The 21,154-nt window shown below is 52.9% G+C and overlaps 2 protein-coding genes across 2 annotated transcripts in view; both read right to left on the bottom strand.

Annotated features, from left to right (window-relative positions):
* Positions 1–21,154, bottom strand: part of LOC138489499 (zinc finger protein 271-like) — a 521,160-nt gene that overhangs the window by 215,030 nt on the left and 284,976 nt on the right. The gene's annotated exons all lie outside the window — the stretch shown is intronic.
* On the bottom strand, positions 15,664–21,146 carry LOC138489553 (thioredoxin domain-containing protein 2-like). Its single transcript, XM_069617279.1, has 3 exons — positions 21,077–21,146; positions 17,614–19,266; positions 15,664–15,826 (listed from the first exon to the last, which is right to left on the bottom strand). Exons 1-2 carry the CDS (start codon positions 21,144–21,146, stop codon positions 18,293–18,295), a joined length of 1,044 nt encoding a protein of 347 aa, XP_069473380.1. The 3' UTR covers positions 15,664–15,826; positions 17,614–18,292.

Genomic DNA, 21,154 nt, shown 5'->3' with positions numbered 1-21,154 from the left:
GAAAAAGAGCAGCCACCTGGATGGTGCCAGGTGGGTGGGGCTCGCTCAGTGGGGAAATAGAGCAGCAACCTGGAAGGTGCCAGGTGGGCGGGGCTTAGGCCAGGTGACCTAGATCCACTTGCACCTGCTCCCCATCTGCAAAGGAAAAGAGGCTAGAGGGCTCCATAAGTAGGGAAAAAGGGCAGCAACCAGAAAGGCACCAGGTGGGCGGGGCTTGCTAAGTGGGGAAAAAGAGCGGCAACCTGGAAGGCACCAGGTGGGCGGGGCTTAGGCCAGGTGACCTAGATCCACTTGCACCTGCTCCCCATCTGCAAAGGAAAAGAGGCTAGAGGCCTCCATGAGTAGGGAAAAAGGGCAGCAACCAGGAAGGCACCAGGTGGGCAGGGCTTGCTAAGTGGGGAAAAAGAGCGGCAACCTGGAAGGTGCCAGGTGGGCGGGGCTTAGGCCAGGTGACCTAGACCCACTTGCACCTGCTCCCCATCTGCAAAGGAAAAGAGGCTAGAGGGCTCCATGAGCAGGGAAAAAGAGCGGCAACCAAGAAGCCACCAGGTAGGCAGGGCTTGCTAAGTGGGGAAAAAGAGCAGCAACCTGGAAGGTTCCAGGTGGGTGGGGCCTAGGCCAGGTGACATAGATCCACTTGCACCTGCTCCCCATCTGCAAAGGAAAAGAGGCTGGTGGGCTCTGTAAGTAGGGAAAAAGAGCGGCAACCAGGAAGACACCAGGTGGGTGGGGCTTGCTAAGTGGGGAAAAAGAGAAGCAACCTGGAAGGTGCCAGGTGGGCGGGGCTTAGGCCAGGTGACCTAGATCCACTTTCAGCTGCTCCCCATCTGCAAAGGAAAAGAGGCTAGAGGGCTCCATAAGTAGGGAAAAAGAGCAGCAACCAGGAAGGTACCAAATGGGCGGGGCTTGCTAAGTGGGAAAAAGAGCGGCAACCTGGAAGGCGCCAGGTGGGCGGGGCGTAGGCCAGGTGACCTAGATACACTTGCACCTGCTCCCCATCTGCAAAGGAAAAGAGGCTAGAGGGCTCCATGAGTAGGGAAAAAGAGCGGCAACCAGGAAGTCACCAGGTAGGCAGGGCTTGCTTAGTGGGGAAAAAGAGCGGCAACCTGGAAGGTGCCAGGTGGGCGGGGCTTAGGCCAGGTGACCTAGATCCACTTGCACCTGCTCCCCATCTGCAAAGGAAAAGAGGCTGGAGGGCTCCGTAAGTAGGGAAAAAAGAGCAGCAACCAGGAAGGCACCAGGTGGGTGGGGCTCGCACAGTGGGGAAAATGAGCGGGAAACTGGAAGGTGCCGGGTGGGCGGGGCTTAGGCCAGGTGACCTAGATCCACTTGCACCCACTCCCCATCTGCAAAGGAAAAGAGGCTGGAGGCCTCCTTAAGTAGGGAAAAAGAGCGGCAACAGGAAGGCACCAGGTGGGCAGGGCTTGCTAAGTTGGGAAAAAGAGCAGCCACCTGGAAGGTGCCAGGTGGGTGGGGCTCGCTCAGTGGGGAAATAGAGCGGCAACCAGGAAGGTGCCAGGTGGGCGGGGCTTAGGCCAGGTGACCTAGATCCACTTGCACCTGCTCCCCATCTGCAAAGGAAAAGAGGCTGGAGGCCTCCTTAAGTAGGGAAAAAGAGCGGCAACCAGGAAGGCACCAGGTGGGCAGGCCTTGCTAAGTGGGGAAAAAGAGCAGCAACCAGGAAGGCACCAGGTGGGCGGGGCTTGCTAAGTGGGGAAAAAGAGCAGCAACCTGGAAGGTGCCAGGTGGGCGGGGCTTAGGCCAGGTGACCTAGATCCACTTGCACCTGCTCCCCATCTGCAAAGGAAAAGAGGCTAGAGGGCTACTTAAGTAAGGAAAAAGAGTGGCAACCAGGAAGGCACCAGGTGGGCCGGACTTGCTAAGTGGGGGAAAAGAGCAGCAACAAGGAAGGCGCCAGGTGGGCGGAGCTTAGGCCAGGTGACCTAGATCCACTTGCACCTGCTCCCCATCTGCAAAGGGAAAAGAGGCTGGAGGGCTGCTTAAGTAGGAAAAAAGAGTGGCAACCAGGAAGTCACCAGTTAGGCAGGGCTTGGTAAGTGGGGAAAAAGAACGGAAACCTGGAAAGTGCCGGGTGGGTGGGGCTTAGGCCAGGTGACCTAGGTCCACTTGCACCTGCTCCCCATCTGCAAAGGAAAAGAGGCTGGAGGACTCCTTAAGTAGGGAAAAAGAGCGGCAACTGGGAAAGCACCAGGTGGGCGGGGCTTGATAAGAAGGGAAAAAGAGCAGCAATCTGGAAGGTGCCAGGTGGGTGGGGTTTAGGCCAGGTGAACCTAGGTCCACTTTCAGCTGCTCCCCATCTGCAAAGGAAAAGAGGCTAGAGGGCTCCATAAGTAGGGAAAAAGAGCAGCAACCAGGAAGGTACCGGATGGGCAGTGCTTGCTAAGTGGGAAAAAGAGCGGCAACCTGGAAGGCGCCAGGTGGGCGGGGCGTAGGCCAGGTGACCTAGATCCACTTGCATCTGCTCCCCATCTGCAAAGGAAAAGAGGCTAGAGGGCTCCATGAGTAGGGAAAAAGAGCGGCAACCAGGAAGTCACCAGGTAGGCAGGGCTTGCTAAGTGGGGAAAAAGAGCGGCAACCTGGAAGGTTCCAGGTGGGTGGGGCTTAGGCCAGGTGCATAGATCCACTTGCACCTGCTCCCCATCTGCAAAGGAAAAGAGGCTGGAGGGCTCCGTAAGTAAGGAAAAAGAGCAGCAACCAGGAAGGCATCAGGTGGGTGGGGCTCGCTCAGTGGGGAAAAAGAGCGGGAAACTGGAAGGTGCTGGGTGGGCGAGCTTTAGGCCAGGTGACCTAGATCCACTTGCAACCGCTCCCCATCTGCAAAGGAAAAGAGGCTGGAGGCCTCCTTAAGTAGGGAAAAAGAACGGCAACCAGGAAGGCACCAGGTGGGCAGGGCTTGCTAAATGGGGAAAAAGAGCAGCCACCTGGATGGTGCCAGGTGGGTGGGGCTCGCTCAGTGGGGAAATAGAGCGGCAACCTGGAAGGTTCCAGGTGGGCGGGGTTTAGGCCAGGTAACCTAGATCCACTTGCACCTGCTCCCCATCTGCAAAGGAAAAGAGGCTAGAGGGCTCCATGAGTAGGGAAAAATAGCGCCAACCAGGAAAGCACCAGGTGGGCAAGGCTTGCTAAGTGGGGAAAAAGAGCAGCCACCTGGATGGTGCCAGGTGGGTGGGGCTCGCTCAGTGGGGAAATAGAGCAGCAACCTGGAAGGTGCCAGGTGGGCGGGGCTTAGGCCAGGTGACCTAGATCCACTTGCACCTGCTCCCCATCTGCAAAGGAAAAGAGGCTAGAGGGCTCCATAAGTAGGGAAAAAGGGCAGCAACCAGAAAGGCACCAGGTGGGCGGGGCTTGCTAAGTGGGGAAAAAGAGCGGCAACCTGGAAGGCACCAGGTGGGCGGGGCTTAGGCCAGGTGACCTAGACCCACTTGCACCTGCTCCCCATCTGCAAAGGAAAAGAGGCTAGAGGGCTCCATGAGCAGGGAAAAAGAGCGGCAACCAAGAAGCCACCAGGTAGGCAGGGCTTGCTAAGTGGGGAAAAAGAGCAGCAACCTGGAAGGTTCCAGGTGGGTGGGGCCTAGGCCAGGTGACATAGATCCACTTGCACCTGCTCCCCATCTGCAAAGGAAAAGAGGCTGGTGGGCTCTGTAAGTAGGGAAAAAGAGCGGCAACCAGGAAGACACCAGGTGGGTGGGGCTTGCTAAGTGGGGAAAAAGAGAAGCAACCTGGAAGGTGCCAGGTGGGCGGGGCTTAGGCCAGGTGACCTAGATCCACTTTCAGCTGCTCCCCATCTGCAAAGGAAAAGAGGCTAGAGGGCTCCATAAGTAGGGAAAAAGAGCAGCAACCAGGAAGGTACCAAATGGGCGGGGCTTGCTAAGTGGGAAAAAGAGCGGCAACCTGGAAGGCGCCAGGTGGGCGGGGCGTAGGCCAGGTGACCTAGATACACTTGCACCTGCTCCCCATCTGCAAAGGAAAAGAGGCTAGAGGGCTCCATGAGTAGGGAAAAAGAGCGGCAACCAGGAAGTCACCAGGTAGGCAGGGCTTGCTTAGTGGGGAAAAAGAGCGGCAACCTGGAAGGTGCCAGGTGGGCGGGGCTTAGGCCAGGTGACCTAGATCCACTTGCACCTGCTCCCCATCTGCAAAGGAAAAGAGGCTGGAGGGCTCCGTAAGTAGGGAAAAAAGAGCAGCAACCAGGAAGGCACCAGGTGGGTGGGGCTCGCACAGTGGGGAAAATGAGCGGGAAACTGGAAGGTGCCGGGTGGGCGGGGCTTAGGCCAGGTGACCTAGATCCACTTGCACCCACTCCCCATCTGCAAAGGAAAAGAGGCTGGAGGCCTCCTTAAGTAGGGAAAAAGAGCGGCAACAGGAAGGCACCAGGTGGGCAGGGCTTGCTAAGTTGGGAAAAAGAGCAGCCACCTGGAAGGTGCCAGGTGGGTGGGGCTCGCTCAGTGGGGAAATAGAGCGGCAACCAGGAAGGTGCCAGGTGGGCGGGGCTTAGGCCAGGTGACCTAGATCCACTTGCACCTGCTCCCCATCTGCAAAGGAAAAGAGGCTGGAGGACTCCTTAAGTAGGGAAAAAGAGCGGCAACCAGGAAGGCACCAGGTGGGCAGGGCTTGCTAAGTGGGGAAAAAGAGCAGCAACCTGGAAGGTGCCAGGTGGGCGGGGCTTAGGCCAGGTGACCTAGATCCACTTGCACCTGCTCCCCATCTGCAAAGGAAAAGAGGCTAGAGGGCTACTTAAGTAAGGAAAAAGAGTGGCAACCAGGAAGGCACCAGGTGGGCCGGACTTGCTTAGTGGGGGAAAAGAGCAGCAACAAGGAAGGCGCCAGGTGGGCGGAGCTTAGGCCAGGTGACCTAGAGCCACTTGCACCTGCTCCCCATCTGCAAAGGGAAAAGAGGCTGGAGGGCTGCTTAAGTAGGAAAAAAGAGTGGCAACCAGGAAGTCACCAGTTAGGCAGGGCTTGGTAAGTGGGGAAAAAGAACGGAAACCTGGAAAGTGCCGGGTGGGTGGGGCTTAGGCCAGGTGACCTAGGTCCACTTGCACCTGCTCCCCATCTGCAAAGGAAAAGAGGCTGGAGGACTCCTTAAGTAGGGAAAAAGAGCGGCAACTGGGAAAGCACCAGGTGGGCGGGGCTTGATAAGTAGGGAAAAAGAGCAGCAATCTGGAAGGTGCCAGGTGGGTGGGGTTTAGGCCAGGTGAACCTAGGTCCACTTTCAGCTGCTCCCCATCTGCAAAGGAAAAGAGGCTAGAGGGCTCCATAAGTAGGGAAAAAGAGCAGCAACCAGGAAGGTACCGGATGGGCAGTGCTTGCTAAGTGGGAAAAAGAGCGGCAACCTGGAATGCGCCAGGTGGGCGGGGCGTAGGCCAGGTGACCTAGATCCACTTGCACCTGCTCCCCATCTGCAAAGGAAAAGAGGCTAGAGGGCTCCATGAGTAGGGAAAAAGAGCGGCAACCAGGAAGTCACCAGGTAGGCAGGGCTTGCTAAGTGGGGAAAAAGAGCGGCAACCTGGAAGGTTCCAGGTGGGTGGGGCTTAGGCCAGGTGCATAGATCCACTTGCACCTGCTCCCCATCTGCAAAGGAAAAGAGGCTGGAGGGCTCCGTAAGTAGGGAAAAAGAGCAGCAACCAGGAAGGCATCAGGTGGGTGGGGCTCGCTCAGTGGGGAAAAAGAGCGGGAAACTGGAAGGTGCTGGGTGGGCGAGCTTTAGGCCAGGTGACCTAGATCCACTTGCAACCGCTCCCCATCTGCAAAGGAAAAGAGGCTGGAGGCCTCCTTAAGTAGGGAAAAAGAACGGCAACCAGGAAGGCACCAGGTGGGCAGGGCTTGCTAAATGGGGAAAAAGAGCAGCCACCTGGATGGTGCCAGGTGGGTGGGGCTCGCTCAGTGGGGAAATAGAGCGGCAACCTGGAAGGTTCCAGGTGGGCGGGGTTTAGGCCAGGTGACCTAGATCCACTTGCACCTGCTCCCCATCTGCAAAGGAAAAGAGGCTAGAGGGCTCCATAAGTAGGGAAACAGAGCAGCAACCAGGAAGGCACCAGGTGGGCGGGGCTTGCTAAGTGGGGAAAAAGAGCGGCAACCTGGAAGGTGCCAGGTGGGCGGGGCTTAGGCCAGGTGACCTAAATCCACTTGCACCTGCTCCCCATCTCCAAAGGAAAAGAGGCTATAGGGCTACTTAAGTATGGAAAAAGAGCGGCAACCAGGAAGGCACCAGGTGGGCGGAGCTTGCTAAGTGGGGAAAAAGAGCGGCAACCTGGAAGGTGCTAGGTGGGCGAGCTTAGGCCAGGTGACCTAGATCCACTTGCACCTGCTCCCAATTTGCAAAGGAAAAGAGGCTGGAAGGCTCCTTAAGTAGGGAAAAAGAGCGGCTAGCAGGAAGGTACCAGGTGGGCGGAGCTTGCTAAGTGGGGAAAAAGAGAAGCAACCTGGAAGGTGCCAAGTGGGCGGGGTTTAGCCCAGGTAACCTAGATCCACTCACTTGCACCTGCTCCCCATTTGCAAAGGAAAAGAGGCTGGAGGGCTGCTTAAGTAGGGAAAAAGAGCGGCAACCAGGAAGGCACCAGGTGGGTGGGGCTTAGGCCAAGTGACCTAGATCCACTTGCACCTGCTCCCCATCTGCAAAGGAAAAGAGGCAGGAGGGCTCCATAAGTAGGGAAAAAGAGCGGCAACCAGGAAGGCACCAGGTGGGCGGGGCTTGCTAAGTGGAGAAAAAGTGCAGCAACCTGGAAGGCGCCAGTTGGGTGGGGCTTAGGCCAGGTGACCTAGATCCACTTGCACCTGCTCCCCATCTGCAAAGGAAAAGAGGCAGGAGGGCTCCTTAAGTACGGAAAAAGAGCGGCAACCTGGAAGGCACCAGGTGGACGGGGCTTAGGCCAGGTGACCTAGATCCACTTGCACCTGCTCCCCATCTGCAAAGGAAAAGAGGCTGGAGGGCTACTTAAGTAAGGAAAAAGAGCGTCAACCAGGAAGGCACCAGGTGGGCGGGACTTGCTAAGTGGGGGAAAAGAGCAGCAACCAGGAAGGCGCCAGGTGGGTGGAGCTTAGGCCAGGTGCCCTAGATCCACTTGCACCTGCTCCCCATCTGCAAAGGGAACAGAGGCTGGAGGGCTGCTTAAGTAGGAAAAAAGAGCGGCAACCAGGAAGTCACCAGTTAGGCAGGGCTTGGTAAGTGGGGAAAAAGAACGGAAGCCTGGAAGGTGCCGGGTGGGTGGGGCTTAGGTCAGGTGACCTAGGTACACTTGCACCTGCTCCCCATCTGCAAAGGAAAAGAGGCTGGAGGGCTCCTTAAGTAGGGAAAAAGAGCGGAAACTCGGAAGGCACCAGGTGGGCAGGGCTTGATAAGTAGGGAAAAAGAGCAGCAATCTGAAAGGTGCCAGGTGGGTGGGGCTTAGCCCAGGTGACCTAGGTCCACTTGCACCTGCTCCCCATCTGCAAAGGAAAAGAGGCTGGAAGGCTCCTTAAGTAGGGAAAAAGAGCAGCAACCGGGAAGACACCAGGTGGATGGAGCTTGCTAAGTGGGGAAAAAGAGCGGCAACCTGGAAGGCGCCAGGTGGGCGGGGCTTAGGCCAGGTGACCTAGATCCACTTGCACCTGCTCCCCATCTGCAAAGGAAAAGAGGCTAGAGGGCTCCATGAGTATGGAAAAAGGGCAGCAACCAGGAAGGCACCAGGTGGGCAGGGCTTGCTAAGTGGGGAAAAAGAGCGGCAACCTGGAAGGTGCCAGGTGGGCGGGGCTTAGGCCAGGTGACCTAGACCCACTTGCACCTGCTCCCCATCTGCAAAGGAAAAGAGGCTAGAGGGCTCCATGAGCAGGGATAAAGAGCAGCAACCAGGAAGCCACCAGGTAGGCAGGGCTTGCTAAGTGGGGAAAAAGAGCAGCAACCTGGAAGGTTCCAGGTGGGTGGGGCCTAGGCCAGGTGACATAGATCCACTTGCACCTGCTCCCCATCTACAAAGGAAAAGAGGCTGGAGGGCTCCGTAAGTAGGGAAAAAGAGCGGCAACCAGGAACACACCAGGTGGGTGGGGCTTGCTAAGTGGGGAGAAAGAGAAGCAACCTGGAAGGCGCCAGGTGGGCGGGGCTTAGGCCAGGTGACCTAGATCTACGTTCAGCTGCTCCCCATCTGCAAAGGAAAAGAGGCAAGAGGGCTCCATAAGTAGGGAAAAAGAGCAGCAACCAGGAAGGTACCAGATGGGCGGGGCTTGCTAAGTGGGAAAAAGAGCGGCAACCTGGAAGGCACCAGGTGGGCGGGGCGTAGGCCAGGTGACCTCGATCCACGTGCACCTGCTCCCCATCTGCAAAGGAAAAGAGGCTAGAGGGCTCCATGAGTAGGGAAAAAGAGCGGCAACCAGGAAGTCACCAAGTAGGCAGGGCTTGCTTAGTGGGGAAAAAGAACGGCAACCTGGAAGGTTCCAGGTGGGTGGGGCTTAGGCCAGGTGCATAGATCCACTTGCACCTGCTCCCCATCTGCAAAGGAAAAGAGGCTGGAGGGCTCTGTAAGTAGGGAAAAAGAGCAGCAACCAGGAAGGCACCAGGTGGGTGGGGCTCGCTCAGTGGGGAAAATGAGCGGGAAACTGGAAGGTGCCGGGTGGGCGGGGCTTAGGCCAGGTGACCTAGATCCACTTGCACCCACTCCCCATCTGCAAAGGAAAAGAGGCTGGAGGCCTCCTTAAGTAGGGAAAAAGAGCGGCAACCAGGAAGGCACCAGGTGGGCAGGGCTTGCTAAGTGGGGAAAAAGAGCAGCCACCTGGAAGGTGCCAGGTGGGTGGGGCTCGCTCAGTGGGGAAATAGAGCGGCAACCAGGAAGGTGCCAGGTGGGCAGGGCTTAGGCCAGGTGACCTAGATCCACTTGCACCTGCTCCCCATCTGCAAAGGAAAAGAGGCTAGAGGGCTCCATAAGTAGGGAAAAAGAGCAGCAACCAGGAAGGTACCAGATGGGCGGGGCTTGCTAAGTGGGAAAAAGAGCGGCAACCTGGAAGGCGCCAGGTGGGTGGGGCGTAGGCCAGGTGACCTGGATCCACTTGCACCTGCTCCCCATTTGCAAAGGAAAAGAGGCTAGAGGGCTCCATGAGTAGGGAAAAAGAGCGGCAACCAGGAAGTCACCAGGTAGGTAGGACTTGCTAAGTGGGGAAAAAGAGCGGCAACCTGGAAGGTTCCAGGTGGGTGGGGCTTAGGCCAGGTGCATAGATCCACTTGCACCTGCTCCCCATCTGCAAAGGAAAAAAAGGCTGGAGGGCTCCGTAAGTAGGGAAAAAGAGCAGCAACCAGGAAGGCATCAGGTGGGTGGGGCTCGCTCAGTGGGGAAAAAGAGCGGGAAACTGGAAGGTGCTGGGTGGGCGGGGTTTAGGCCAGGTGACCTAGATCCACTTGCAACCGCTCCCCATCTGCAAAGGAAAAGAGGCTGGAGGCCTCCTTAAGTAGGGAAAAAGAACGGCAACCAGGAAGGCACCAGGTGGGCAGGGCTTGCTAAATGGGGAAAAAGAGCAGCCACCTGGATGGTGCCAGGTGGGTGGGGCTCGCTCAGTGGGGAAATAGAGCGGCAACCTGGAAGGTGCCAGGTGGGCGGGGCTTAGGCCAGGTGACCTAGATCCACTTGCACCTGCTCCCCATCTGCAAAGGAAAAGAGGCTAGAGGGCTCCATAAGTAGGGAAACAGAGCAGCAACCAGGAAGGCACCAGGTGGGCGGGGCTTGCTAAGTGGGGAAAAAGAGCGGCAACCTGGAAGGTGCCAGGTGGCCGGGGCTTAGGCCAGGTGACCTAGATCCACTTGCACCTGCTCCCCTTCTCCAAAGGAAAAGAGGCTATAGGGCTACTTAAGTAAGGAAAAAGAGCGGCAACCAGGAAGGCACCAGGTGGGCGGAGCTTGCTAAGTGGGGAAAAAGAGCGGCAACCTGGAAGGTGCTAGGTGGGCGGGGCTTAGGCCAGGTGACCTAGATCCACTTGCACCTGCTCCCAATTTGCAAAGGAAAAGAGGCTGGAAGGCTCCTTAAGTAGGGAAAAAGAGCGGCTAGCAGGAAGGTACCAGGTGGGCGGAGCTTGCTAAGTGGGGAAAAAGAGCAGCAACCTGGAAGGTGCCAAGTGGGCGGGGTTTAGCCCAGGTAACCTAGATCCACTCACTTGCACCTGCTCCCAATTTGCAAAGGAAAAGAGGCTGGAGGGCTGCTTAAGTAGGGAAAAAGAGCAGAAACCAGGAAGGCACCAGGTGGGTGGGGCTTAGGCCAAGTGACCTAGATCCAATTGCACCTGCTCCCCATCTGCAAAGGAAAAGAGGCAGGAGGGCTCCTTAAGTAGGGAAAAAGAGCGGCAACCTGGAAGGCACCAGGTGGGCGGGGCTTAGGCCAGGTGACCTAGATCCACTTGCACCTGCTCCCCATCTGCCCCATCATCTCTCGAAGGTGTCTCAAAAGGGCAAAGATCATATCCCAATTTATCAAAGTTCTCAGTTGCTTTCAACATAGACCAATCTCAAAGGGAAAACCAATCGTACATAGTCATACCTCCCCAGTGTATAAAGTCTACTTATTTAATGTCCTTTGTTGTGATCAATCTTAGAGGGCAAGAACTGTACCCCTGTTCAAGTAATCCGGTCCACCTTTATCGAACATATAGTTAAGAGTAAAAGATATTTCATTTGGAAAAATTGGGTACCTAAAACAAGGTTCCCTATATATTCTCCCTGAATTCATATAATTGAACCCACCCAATGGGTAAAGCTTCTTCTCCCAGGACTTATACTCTTGACAAAAAGTTCTCTTTGTCGACATTACTCGTCCCTTTTGGACTTTATTCGAATTGAGCTCATAAGAGATAGCAGGTTTTGAGGACTCACTCATACCTTCTGTCCCATTGTTCATGAGGGTTATAGGTCAAAGGATCGACTACAAAAGGGTCGAATGGTCAAAGGATCGACACCAAAGGACCGAAAACAAAAGGATCGAAAAAACATTTTCTTTTTGGGGGGGTTCCCCCCTAACCCCTGTTTTTACCTATTCGAACACCAAAAAAAATACATAATTTTTTTAAAAATTCAATCCTTTGGTTTTCGGCCCTTTGGTGTCGATCTTTTGACCATTCGACCCTTTGTATTCGATCTTTTGACCGGACACCGTTCATGAGGTCTCCCTCATTCACGCCAGAATGGGCCCTTTGGGGCCCCTTAGTGGGTAGTAAAGATACACCAGGATTCCTAGGGATCGAACCATCCTTGTTTGCAACTTTTTGATCTTCTTAGCACATAATGAGTTTGATCAGACCTATAATATCTTTCTCCTTCATAGATATTCCTATTGAAGGTACAGTCCTTTTACTCTTGTTCCCTAGCTGCAGAGACACCCATAGGTAAGCCATTCATGGGCACTTCTTCCACCAAACCCCTTTTTGACCCTACACCACCCTTTCTGTCCTGATTAAATATTGTAAAAGTTGCCCTTTTAGGTGGGCCCTGGGGGCACTTTCTTCCTCATTTGATTTGGTAATACCCTTACGTTTCAGAGCGTCAACCAGCCTAAGGCTTGCAGGCACATATGACCCATTCTCTTCAAGTTCCTCCTCCACCAACTCCTCTTGGAGCCTTCCTTCCTGCTCCTTACCAGGCTTACCTTTGTCTTTCATTTGTAGGAAACCTTCTTGGTGCACTCTCTATCCACTCATCTCCCGAAAAAAGTCAATCTTCTCCACACAGTCATTAGAGTCCGACTGTGCAATGTTGCGCATTAATTTTCAGGATGATTTATTCAGGGCTTTTTGAGATAATGATTTTTTGCCCTTTGTTTTATATTTTTTAGATTGAGTACTGTCCTTTAAAATCAGACCCAATTTTGCCCCTTTTCTACTGCCTTTTGCTCTGTGTTTTCTAATATGCTGGAATTACATCCCTTCCTGGTGTCATTTGTAGGTAGGTGATCCTTCACCAATTTCACATTTAGTGGAGGGCCTCCCCCAACCTCCTGAGCCCCTAGAGCTTTTGTTTGCCAATTCAACCAGTGGTATGGTATGGTAATGTTTATTTGTAAAGGAGGAAGGGAACAAGGGAGAAAAACAACATTCATTCAGTGCCCTTGATTTTCTGAACGATAACCAGTCTGCCAGGCAGATTAAGTGCATATAATACAATTAACAGTGTAGGTAACCAACAAATAGGTCTGACAAAGATTCTGATGTTTTTCCAAGAGCATAGAGGTGCCACCATGCAGGAGGGGAGACAGGGAGGAAATGGTAGACGATCTTCAAGGCATGGTACGTTTGGATCGTGCAAGTGCACAGACGATACAGGAGAGGGAAGGGGGAGGAGGACAAGTGCAGGGGGGGATCCAAGTGCGCCCAGTTGGTCAGAAACTGAGTAAGTGCTGAGAGATACCATTCTCAATGGGTAATTGACCGAGTGCAGTAGCATGAAGCAAGTGCAGGCCCTGAGGCAAGGGCCGGAGGACTGGCGAGGGTGCCGGGGACCTGTGAGACTCTGAGGTACTCCTTGCGGCCAGTCGGCATGATGCGTGGAAAAGGAGGGAGATAGGGAATAGAGCAGAGAGAGATGTTAACAGGGTAGAGGGAGGGAGAAGGAAGAGGAGAAGAGGAATGTCTTAAGAAGTTTCCAGAACTTAAGGAGATCAGGCTCAAGACAGAGGGCGGCAGGGAGGCTATTCCAGAAAGAGGCCCCTGCTGAGGATAAAGATCTCCCTCCAAATCTCTCCTTAGAGAACTGGCCCACTCACAGAAGGTTGGAGGTGGATGAGCGGAGGGCTCGGGAGGGAAAGTATTTAGGACTGCATTGGTGAAGATAGGTGGGTCCCAGGCCCCAGAAAGTCTTGTGGAAAATGCAGAAGGTCTTGAACTTGTTACTTGCAGCCACAGGGAGCCAGTGGAGGGATTACAGCGCCAGAGGGATGCATTCCCTGGGCTTGAGGCCAAGGATAAGTCTCGCTGTTCTGTTCTGGATGAGTTGTAGAGGGCGCAGAACAGAGGCAGGGAGGTTGAAAAAGAGGCTGTTGCAATAGTCAAGCCTTGAGAGAACCAGGGCTCTGGAGACAGTGAGTCTCTGGGGGAAGGTGAGAAAAGGAAGAGTACCTCTTCTGAGGAGGTGCAGCTGGTAGTTGGACTTTTTAGAGATGTCCAAAATGTGAGTGAAAGAGAGAGTGGAGTCAAAGATGACCCCATGGTTTTTTGCCTCGCATGTGGGTGCGGGTACAGGGCCAAAGGAAGCCTCAAGAGTGGGAGTGGGAAAGCGGGGGCAGCAGTCCCAATGCGAATGATCTCGGTCTTACTGGCATTGAGGCAGAAGTTGTTTGCAGCACACCATGACTGAATTGCAGACATACAGTCTGATATGAGCGAAGAGGAGAAGGTGGCTGAGGGTACCCTGAAGGAGAGTTATGTGTCAGCTGCATAACACTAGAATTCAGAGGTGAAACTGGCAATCTCACATGCCATGGCAGCAATGTAAACATTGAAGAACCAGGGGAAAGGTTAGATCCCTGGGGTACGCCGCGGGTTGAAAGACTGATAGTGGAGAGAAAGGGCCCAAGTACCACCTAGGATGGGCGGTCAGACAGGAAGGAGGTTAACCGCCCCAGAACCTGACCAGTGATTCCTAGGGTGTCCCGGAGACGTGCAATCAGGATGTTGTGGTTTACCGTGTCAAAGGCAGAGGAGAGGTCAAGAAGAATGAGGACAGAGGGAGTGTTAGTGTCAAGATTTGAGAGCAGGTCTTTACAGGTGTTCAGAAGAGCAGTTTCCATGCCTCTCGACACTCTAAAGCCAGACTGATGGTTGTGGAGGCAACCAGCAGAGAGTCAGTGTGGTTGGTGAGCTGAGAGATAGCCAGCTTCTCGAGGAGTTTACCTGGGAAAGGGGTGATAGAGATGGGGCGGTAGTTTGCCAGAATGGAGGGGTCGGCAGAGTGTTTCTTAAGCAGAGGGTGCACAAGGGAGTGCTTAAGAGAAGTTGGGAAAACTCCAGTGGCAAAAGAGATTGCAGAGATCAGCCAGTGTTGGAGCGAGAGAGTCAATGTTGTCCTTCATGATTTTGGAGCGGCAGGGTTCCACCTGTTTGGACGAGGCCTTCATAGATCGGACTTATCTGGGACATCATCATGTGTGATGGGAGTGAGAAGAGAGGAGAAGTGGTGGAGGGGCCAAGGGAGGCTCCAAAGGTATTGATGTATGATGTGGTATGGGGGTGATAGAGGAAAAGATGTCTTGGGTTTTTGCGAAGAAGTGAGAAGCCAGGGCCGAGCAAAGGTCCTGGGTGGGTGTGACAGAAAAGGAGGCTGCTGCAGGATTGGCCAGTTCCTTACAGACTGAGAAGTTTGGCCCGGTTGTATGATGCCTCGGAGATGCAGGCTTGAATAAAGACTCTCTTCTTGGTGCGGATGCAGAGTCAATATTGCCTTTGAAGAAGGCGGCATGCCAGTTTGTCAGAGGGCCAGCCTGACACATTTAATTTCCTTTCAGCTGCCCTACACTTGCGTTTAAGGGCAGCCAGGTCAGAGTTGTACTAAGAGTTACACTTTTTGGAAGGCTTCAGTTGGACCCTCGTGACAGGGGCAAGAATGTCAAGGGTTTTGGAGATGGAGCAATTGAGGTTAGCGAGGGCTGTATCGGTTAAGGAGTCAGCCGCAGGAGTAGGAGGCAGTGAGTAGGTGGAGGCAAAGGCAGCCGCTGTCACTCTTTTTATGAGTCTGGTGACTTTGAATCCGAGTGGCCGCGCAAGAGGAGAGTAGAACTTCAAGTGTGAAGAGAGTGGTTGGTCCAAGAGAGAGAGGGAGAGAGAGAGGGATGTAGGTACAGATGAGAGCATCCAAAGTGTGGCCCGCTATGTGCGTGGAGCCAGAACGTAAGATAGAGAGGGAGAGGGAATCGCATAGGTTGCAGAAAGGTCCAGAGGAGCCAGGAGAGTCCAGATGGATGTTGAGGTCACCGAAAAGGAGAAGTTGAGAGGAGAATGAGAGTAGTGAGGGTGCCTGGTCAGCTCATTCTGAGAGTGAAGAGAGAAGAGAGTGGTCCGGTCCAGTGCAGAGACATGGCTGTTTATTTCATTCAAAACTAGCGTTTGATCTTTCATTCCCGCAGATATATGATCCCTTAAATTTGCAATAGCCACCACCACAACATAGGGATCTGTTAACACGGGCTCCAGAAATGCTATTACCCTCCTCCCGATTATCTGAAGAATGAGTAGACATACCTAGTAACGTGATTTCTCCTGTTCAAAATATCAGGGGGGAATTCAAGTAAGTTTCACTAAATTGGTCAAAAGCATTGCTACCTGGGTCTTTTGTCCCAATACCCATAATTTACTCTTGGATATTTTGGGGTAATTCCCGAATATTATTATCCACCGTTTGTAACTGTAACACAAGGTTTCCATCCACCGGGTTTATCCTCCCCACCACCCCTTCCTCTGCCAAGACCCCAGAACCTTCATGGGGCTCATTCATGGCTTTAATTTTAACCAAGGGTGGGGGAAGCGGCATTGCCATCAATCTTTTTCTGTGATTTGAAAAAAAAAGGTGCCATTAGTATGTCTGCCATTGCCTTTGTTTTTTTCCTCATGCTAGCGAAGAGTTAAGAGTTACCACAATATTAGGCCAATCAGTACAAAATAAATGCAAGTAAGTATCACAACTCAGGATATAATGTGGCCTTGCCTTAATCCTCAGCCCGAAACCACCAACCAGCATTCAAAGAGCACTCCCTGGATGTGTGTGCACAGAGGCGCGCCCCCGCTCCTTTTGTGCCGTTTCCGGTATGTGGGAAGGGCGCAGCCAAGCGTCCATTGGTAAGCTTGCAAAAGGTATTGCTTTCAAAACCTTCGTAGACCTAAAGTATGAGAAGCAAAGCCAACTATAATTACTGGTGCTTCGGTAGCATTCACTGGCACATGTCCAATTGTCCTTTTATACCTTTACGTTATTCGTGCGATGTGTAAACAGCATGCAACATCAATGACACCAATCCACTGTAGCCAAACGAAGCCAAACAGCACTCGAGAAGCACTCGCTGGATGCACTGATCTTGTTGGATTATTGCCATTCATCATCAACTATATACGTGACTACAACCCTGCTAAGCTCTGAGCTTAAAACATGTTTTGGCATAGAATTGGTCTAACATTCAGAACATACAATTCATAAGTATGTTCAGGACATGGAAAATTAATTAGGATTCCCAAGCTATTAAAGAGTTCTTCGTCCAGCCCGCCTTAATGAGCACTTACCCTCGGGCACCCATTGCTGACTAGCCTTAATCTGGTCCTCCAGTCCTCGCACTAGTTGACCCATACCCCTGGTTTCCCCTGGCACTTGCCCTGCCCCTGGGACCCCAACCCTCTTGCACTTCTCCCCTGCCCCCTTTCACCTACCCCAGCCTTCCGCCCTGTCCCACCCCCTCCCCCTCCCCCTGCAATTAAGGTTGCTGCACTTGCATGGTCCGAATGTCACAAGGCCTAGTAGGACCATTTACTGTTGTTTCTCCCCTGACCCCCCCTTTTTTTGTCTTGTGGTGCCTTGAAACACTTGTGTATAGGTGCCTTACAAATGTCCAGTAAATAAAATAAATAACAATACTGCAAAATGTTTTTTTTAAGTATTTTTTTATACAGAACTATCGGGTTCAAAACTAGTAGATCATTGAACATGACTTTTAAATTATATATTTTTGTAATTAAGTAAATACTTTGGTTCCTTGTTTAGTTAATGTACATTATTTCCTGTATACCTGGTGTGCCTGGCTTTTCACAGAAATTATTTCTTCGGAACATCTTAATGTATTTCAGTAACTGGGGTTCGGAGGCCATTGTACTTCCTCGCTAAATTTAACACTGTATATATGGCTCTACCACCATCTTTCTGGAATCATTGTTGTGGGCTGGGGCAAACACACACGTGCGAGTGGTAGAGGGCCCGCTGGGCAAGGGTCAAACATGTGCAGGGCACTGAAGAGTGCAGAATTCCTGTGGATTCAATCTTCCACTCAGGGCAGTAGAGGGAAACATGTATTGGGGAATCCCACTCCTACTTTGAGGGGCGGGGCTGTGGGGCATGGCCCCAGGCCGCGTCACGCAACATAATATCTCTTCATAGCACCCAATTCTGGTGATTTGAAGGAAAGCAAAGAGCATTATGGAAACATAAGAATGCCCACAATTTTTTATTTGAAACATGCCTTATAGTGATGGAAGCCCTTTTCAGCAAATGATAGAAGTTACACTGTGCTGTTTTCATAGGTCACAATATTCGCCCTAATAAAAAACATCTGTAAATTGCAGGACAGGCATGAGACTGCTGCTTTTTCTATTAAACATATATAAACCTAATAAATACAATACAATACAATATTTAAAAAAGTTGCTAATTTGTTCTTTCTCCCTCCTAAAATAATCCTAACCACAACGCAATTCAATGGGGAAATTTGATCCTTCCACTTTCTGAGACAAAATCTCCCTCCCAGGCGATCGAAAATGTCGGCACGTTTGGTACATAAATATACAATAATGCAAATATTTAATGACCTTTTAAAAGAGCAGTTACAGTTGGGTGAAGGGGAACCTCAGGACATCTAGGCCAGCAATGACCCCTGTCCACAAGAATACAAGTGAGATAACTCACCTAAACTGAACCCTGTCCAGGGAGGATGGATCTCTCCGGTGAGGCTGGATGGATCTCGCCGGGGAGGCTGGATGGATCTCCCCAGGGATGAAGGATGACTTGCCCCGGTGAGGCTGGGTGAATCTCCCCAGGGATGCTGGATGGATCTCCCTGGTGATGCTAGTTGGATCGCCCTGGTGAGCCTGGATGGATCTCCCTGGTGAGACTGGATGAATCTCCCTGGGGATGCTGGATGGATCTTCCTGGGAATGCTGGATGGATCTCCCTGGTGATGCTGGATGGATCTCCCTGGTGATGCTGGATGGATCTCTCTGGTGATGCTGGGTGGATCTCCCTGGCGATGCTGGGTGGATCTCCCTGGTGATGGTGGCTGGATTGCCCTGGTGAGGCTGGCTGGATCTCCCTGGTGAGGCTGGCTGGATCGCCCTGGTGAGGCTGGTTGGATCTCCCTAGTGAAGCTGGTTGGATCTCCCTAGTGAAGCTGGTTGGACCTCCCTGGTGTTGCTGGTTGGATCTCCCTGTTGATGCTGGGTGGATCTCCCTGGTGATGTTGGTTGGATCTCCCTAGTGATGCTGGGTGGATCTCCCTAGTGATGGTGGGTGGATCTCCCTGGTGTTGCTGGTTGGATCTCCCTGTTGACGCTGGTTGGATCGCCTCGGTGACGCTGGTTGGATCGCCTCAGTGACACTGGATGGATCTCCCCGGTGAGGATGGATGGATCTCCCCGGTGAGGATGGATGGATCTTCCTGGTGAGCCTGGATTGATCTCCCTGGGGATGCTGGGTGGATCTCCCTAGCGATGGTGGGTGGATCTCCCTGGCGTTGATGGTTGGATCTCCCTGTTGATGCTAGTTGGATCTCCCTGGTGATGCTGGATGGATCTCCCTGGTGATGCTGGATGGATCTCCCTGGTGATGCTGGATGGATCTCTCCAGTGATGCTGGTTGGATCTCTCCAGTGATGCTGGTTGGATCTCCCTGGTGAGGCTGGATGGATCTTCCTGGTGATGCTGGGTGGATCTCCCTGGCATTGACGGTTGGATCTCCCTGTTGATGCTGGTTGGATCTCCCTGGTGATGCTGGATGGATCTCCCTGGTGATGCTGGATGGATCTCTCCAGTGAGGCTGGATGGATCTCCCTGGTGAGGATGGATGGATCTCCCTGTTGAGGCAGCTGGACCTCCCTAGTGATGCTGGATGGATCTTCCCGTGTTGATGGTTGGATCTCACTGGTGATGCTGGGTGGATCTCCCCAGTGAGGCTGGATGGATCTCCCCAGTGAGGCTGGATGGATCACCCTGGTGAGGCTGGATGGATCTCCCTGGTGAGGCTGGTTGGGTCTCCCTAGTGAGTCTGGATGGATCTCCCTGGTGATGCTGGGTGGATCACCCTGGTGAGGCTGGATGGATCTCCCTGGTGAGGCTGGTTGGGTCTCCCTAGTGAGTCTGGATGGATCTCCCTGGTGATGCTTGGTGGATCTCCCCGGTGAGGCTGGATGGATCTCCCTGGTGATGCTGGTTGGATCGCCCTGCTGTTGCTGGGTGGGTCTCCCTAGTGAGTCTGGATGGATCTCCCTGGTGATGCTGGTTGGATCTCCCCGGTGAGGCTGGATGGATCTCCGTAGTGATGCTGGGTGGATCTCCCCAGTGATCTCTTAGTGAGATGCCCCCCCTGTGATCTTTACAGAAGTTAGAGAAAACACCCACCAGAACAAAAGGAAGATGCAGAGCCTCAAACACTATAAGCGATGCAAGGGGCCCTGCACCGAAGTGCGGCTGCGCAGAACCTGTGAGGTGTTTACCAAGGCACGAGATATAATCACCTGACGGGGCGAGCCAATCACAACGTACGACACACAAATCACCACAAGACGTCTAGAGGCCATTTCCCGTTTGACAATTTGCAGCAAAACTATATTTCATGAAATATGAATACAGCTCCCGTCTTGGCTGAAGGGGGCGTACGAATTCGGACTGTCATTTCATAAGCGTTCTTCTCATTAAAACACTGCGCATGCTCCGTGGACTGTAACCTCGCAAAGCGCATGCGCTATGGAGCAGCGTCTGAAGGCTGCAGGGGCCCAGGCCTGCCGACATTAGTCTGCGCATGCGCAAACGCCTCAGATGATGACCGGACCCGCCACGAGAATTCAGTGGTCTTACACCCGAACTCCTTAATTACGAATATAACACGCTGCCCGGCAAGTGCAGTGCACGATCATCCTTATTGAAGTGCATTGTCTGCAATTTCACTCGACTCTCCAAAGTGTGCACTCCGTCAGCCCATTGTTGCCAGGTCGAAAAGTAGAAACAAGCTCAATGCCCCTCTGAAAAAAAGCCCAAAACAAAGCTGACTCCCATCCCGAAATGCAGAAAAAACAATGCATAACTAAAATGATGCGGGTAGGACTCAGAAGAAACATAACCGCATCATACACATACATAGAGATATTAGAATGCTTATATTTTACTGCATTTTTCTGACATTTAGTATCGCTTGTTTTCGTTTATTGTATACATACGGTACTTAAAAGTATATCAAAGCGTAACCACTACGAAGACGTACTAGAGGAGCCCATACACTTAAACAATGATGAAATAACTCCAACCTCGGCCACCCCAAATTGGACAAACACTCAAGCCAAAGAACCAACCACTCGACAGAGCCTAAGACATGGCAACAGCTACAAAGGAAGGCTATAGAGACTGACCACACACCCAGACCCAGACGAAAGCCCTCTAGTGACTCCTCCCACTCATACGTACCGGGCGAACACACCCAGACCGGCAGACGCATCTAGCTAGACATCAGCCTGCGGCGCATCTGGATAGGATCGATTGAAGGATAACATGCCCGCGCCGGGAAAAACGTGAATGCTGGCACGCACCACACTCAGAGCCGTGAACACCAGCCTGCGTGACGTTCGGATGGAGTTGTGAATGTTGACATGCCCACACCTAGACTAATCTCTAAGCCCTGGCCCACGCCGCGTCCGGATGAAAGTGTGAGTGTTGGCATGACCACGCCTGTATGGAGCCGTGGACATTGACCTGCGCCGCGTCCGGATGGGAACGTGAGGGCCAACAAGCGCCACACTACTCAGAACTGCGAGTGCTAGCATTGGTAAAGGTCAGGTAACCCACTAACCAATATACGCTCAAACTCTGCATACCTAGATCACTCAAAAAACTCACACAACCATCTCTCGCACAACAAGCCGCACGCACTTCACAACACTGCAACAACACATAAGCCGGAACAACAGCACACGCGGCCTGACTCCAATCCGATGCCCATACCAAAGCTCAGCACCCGGTGTATACTGAGTTGAAGCTGCCAACAGAACACCACTCCTCTCACTATCCTACTCCCTCTTCACTAACCCATCCCACCTTTATCGTTTACAGATCCGCCTGAGCGCCTGGGGACCAATTCCGTTGGTGACGGTGCGTGATACAAATACCTTTAACATTAAACATCATTGGCTTTGCCGGTCTGTCACCCAAATGGTCCTTAGGATAGCTCTCAACCATTTGTGTCA

Source organism: Ambystoma mexicanum, chromosome 9 (assembly GCF_040938575.1).
Source record: "Ambystoma mexicanum isolate Mex_15411 chromosome 9, UKY_AmexF1_1, whole genome shotgun sequence".
Lineage (NCBI taxonomy): Eukaryota > Metazoa > Chordata > Amphibia > Caudata > Ambystomatidae > Ambystoma > Ambystoma mexicanum.
The sequence above is the reverse complement of the archived record's forward strand: the minus strand, read 5'-3'. Positions and strand labels throughout refer to the sequence as shown.

Coding starts and splice junctions, on each gene's coding strand:
- LOC138489553 (XM_069617279.1), bottom strand. CDS start 21,146: ATGGTTGAGAGCTATCCTAAGGACCATTTGGGTGACAGACCGGCAAAG. Junction 19,267..21,076: donor AATGATGTTTAATGTTAAAG/GTATTTGTATCA, acceptor CATCTCACTAAG/AGATCACTGGGGAGATCCAC.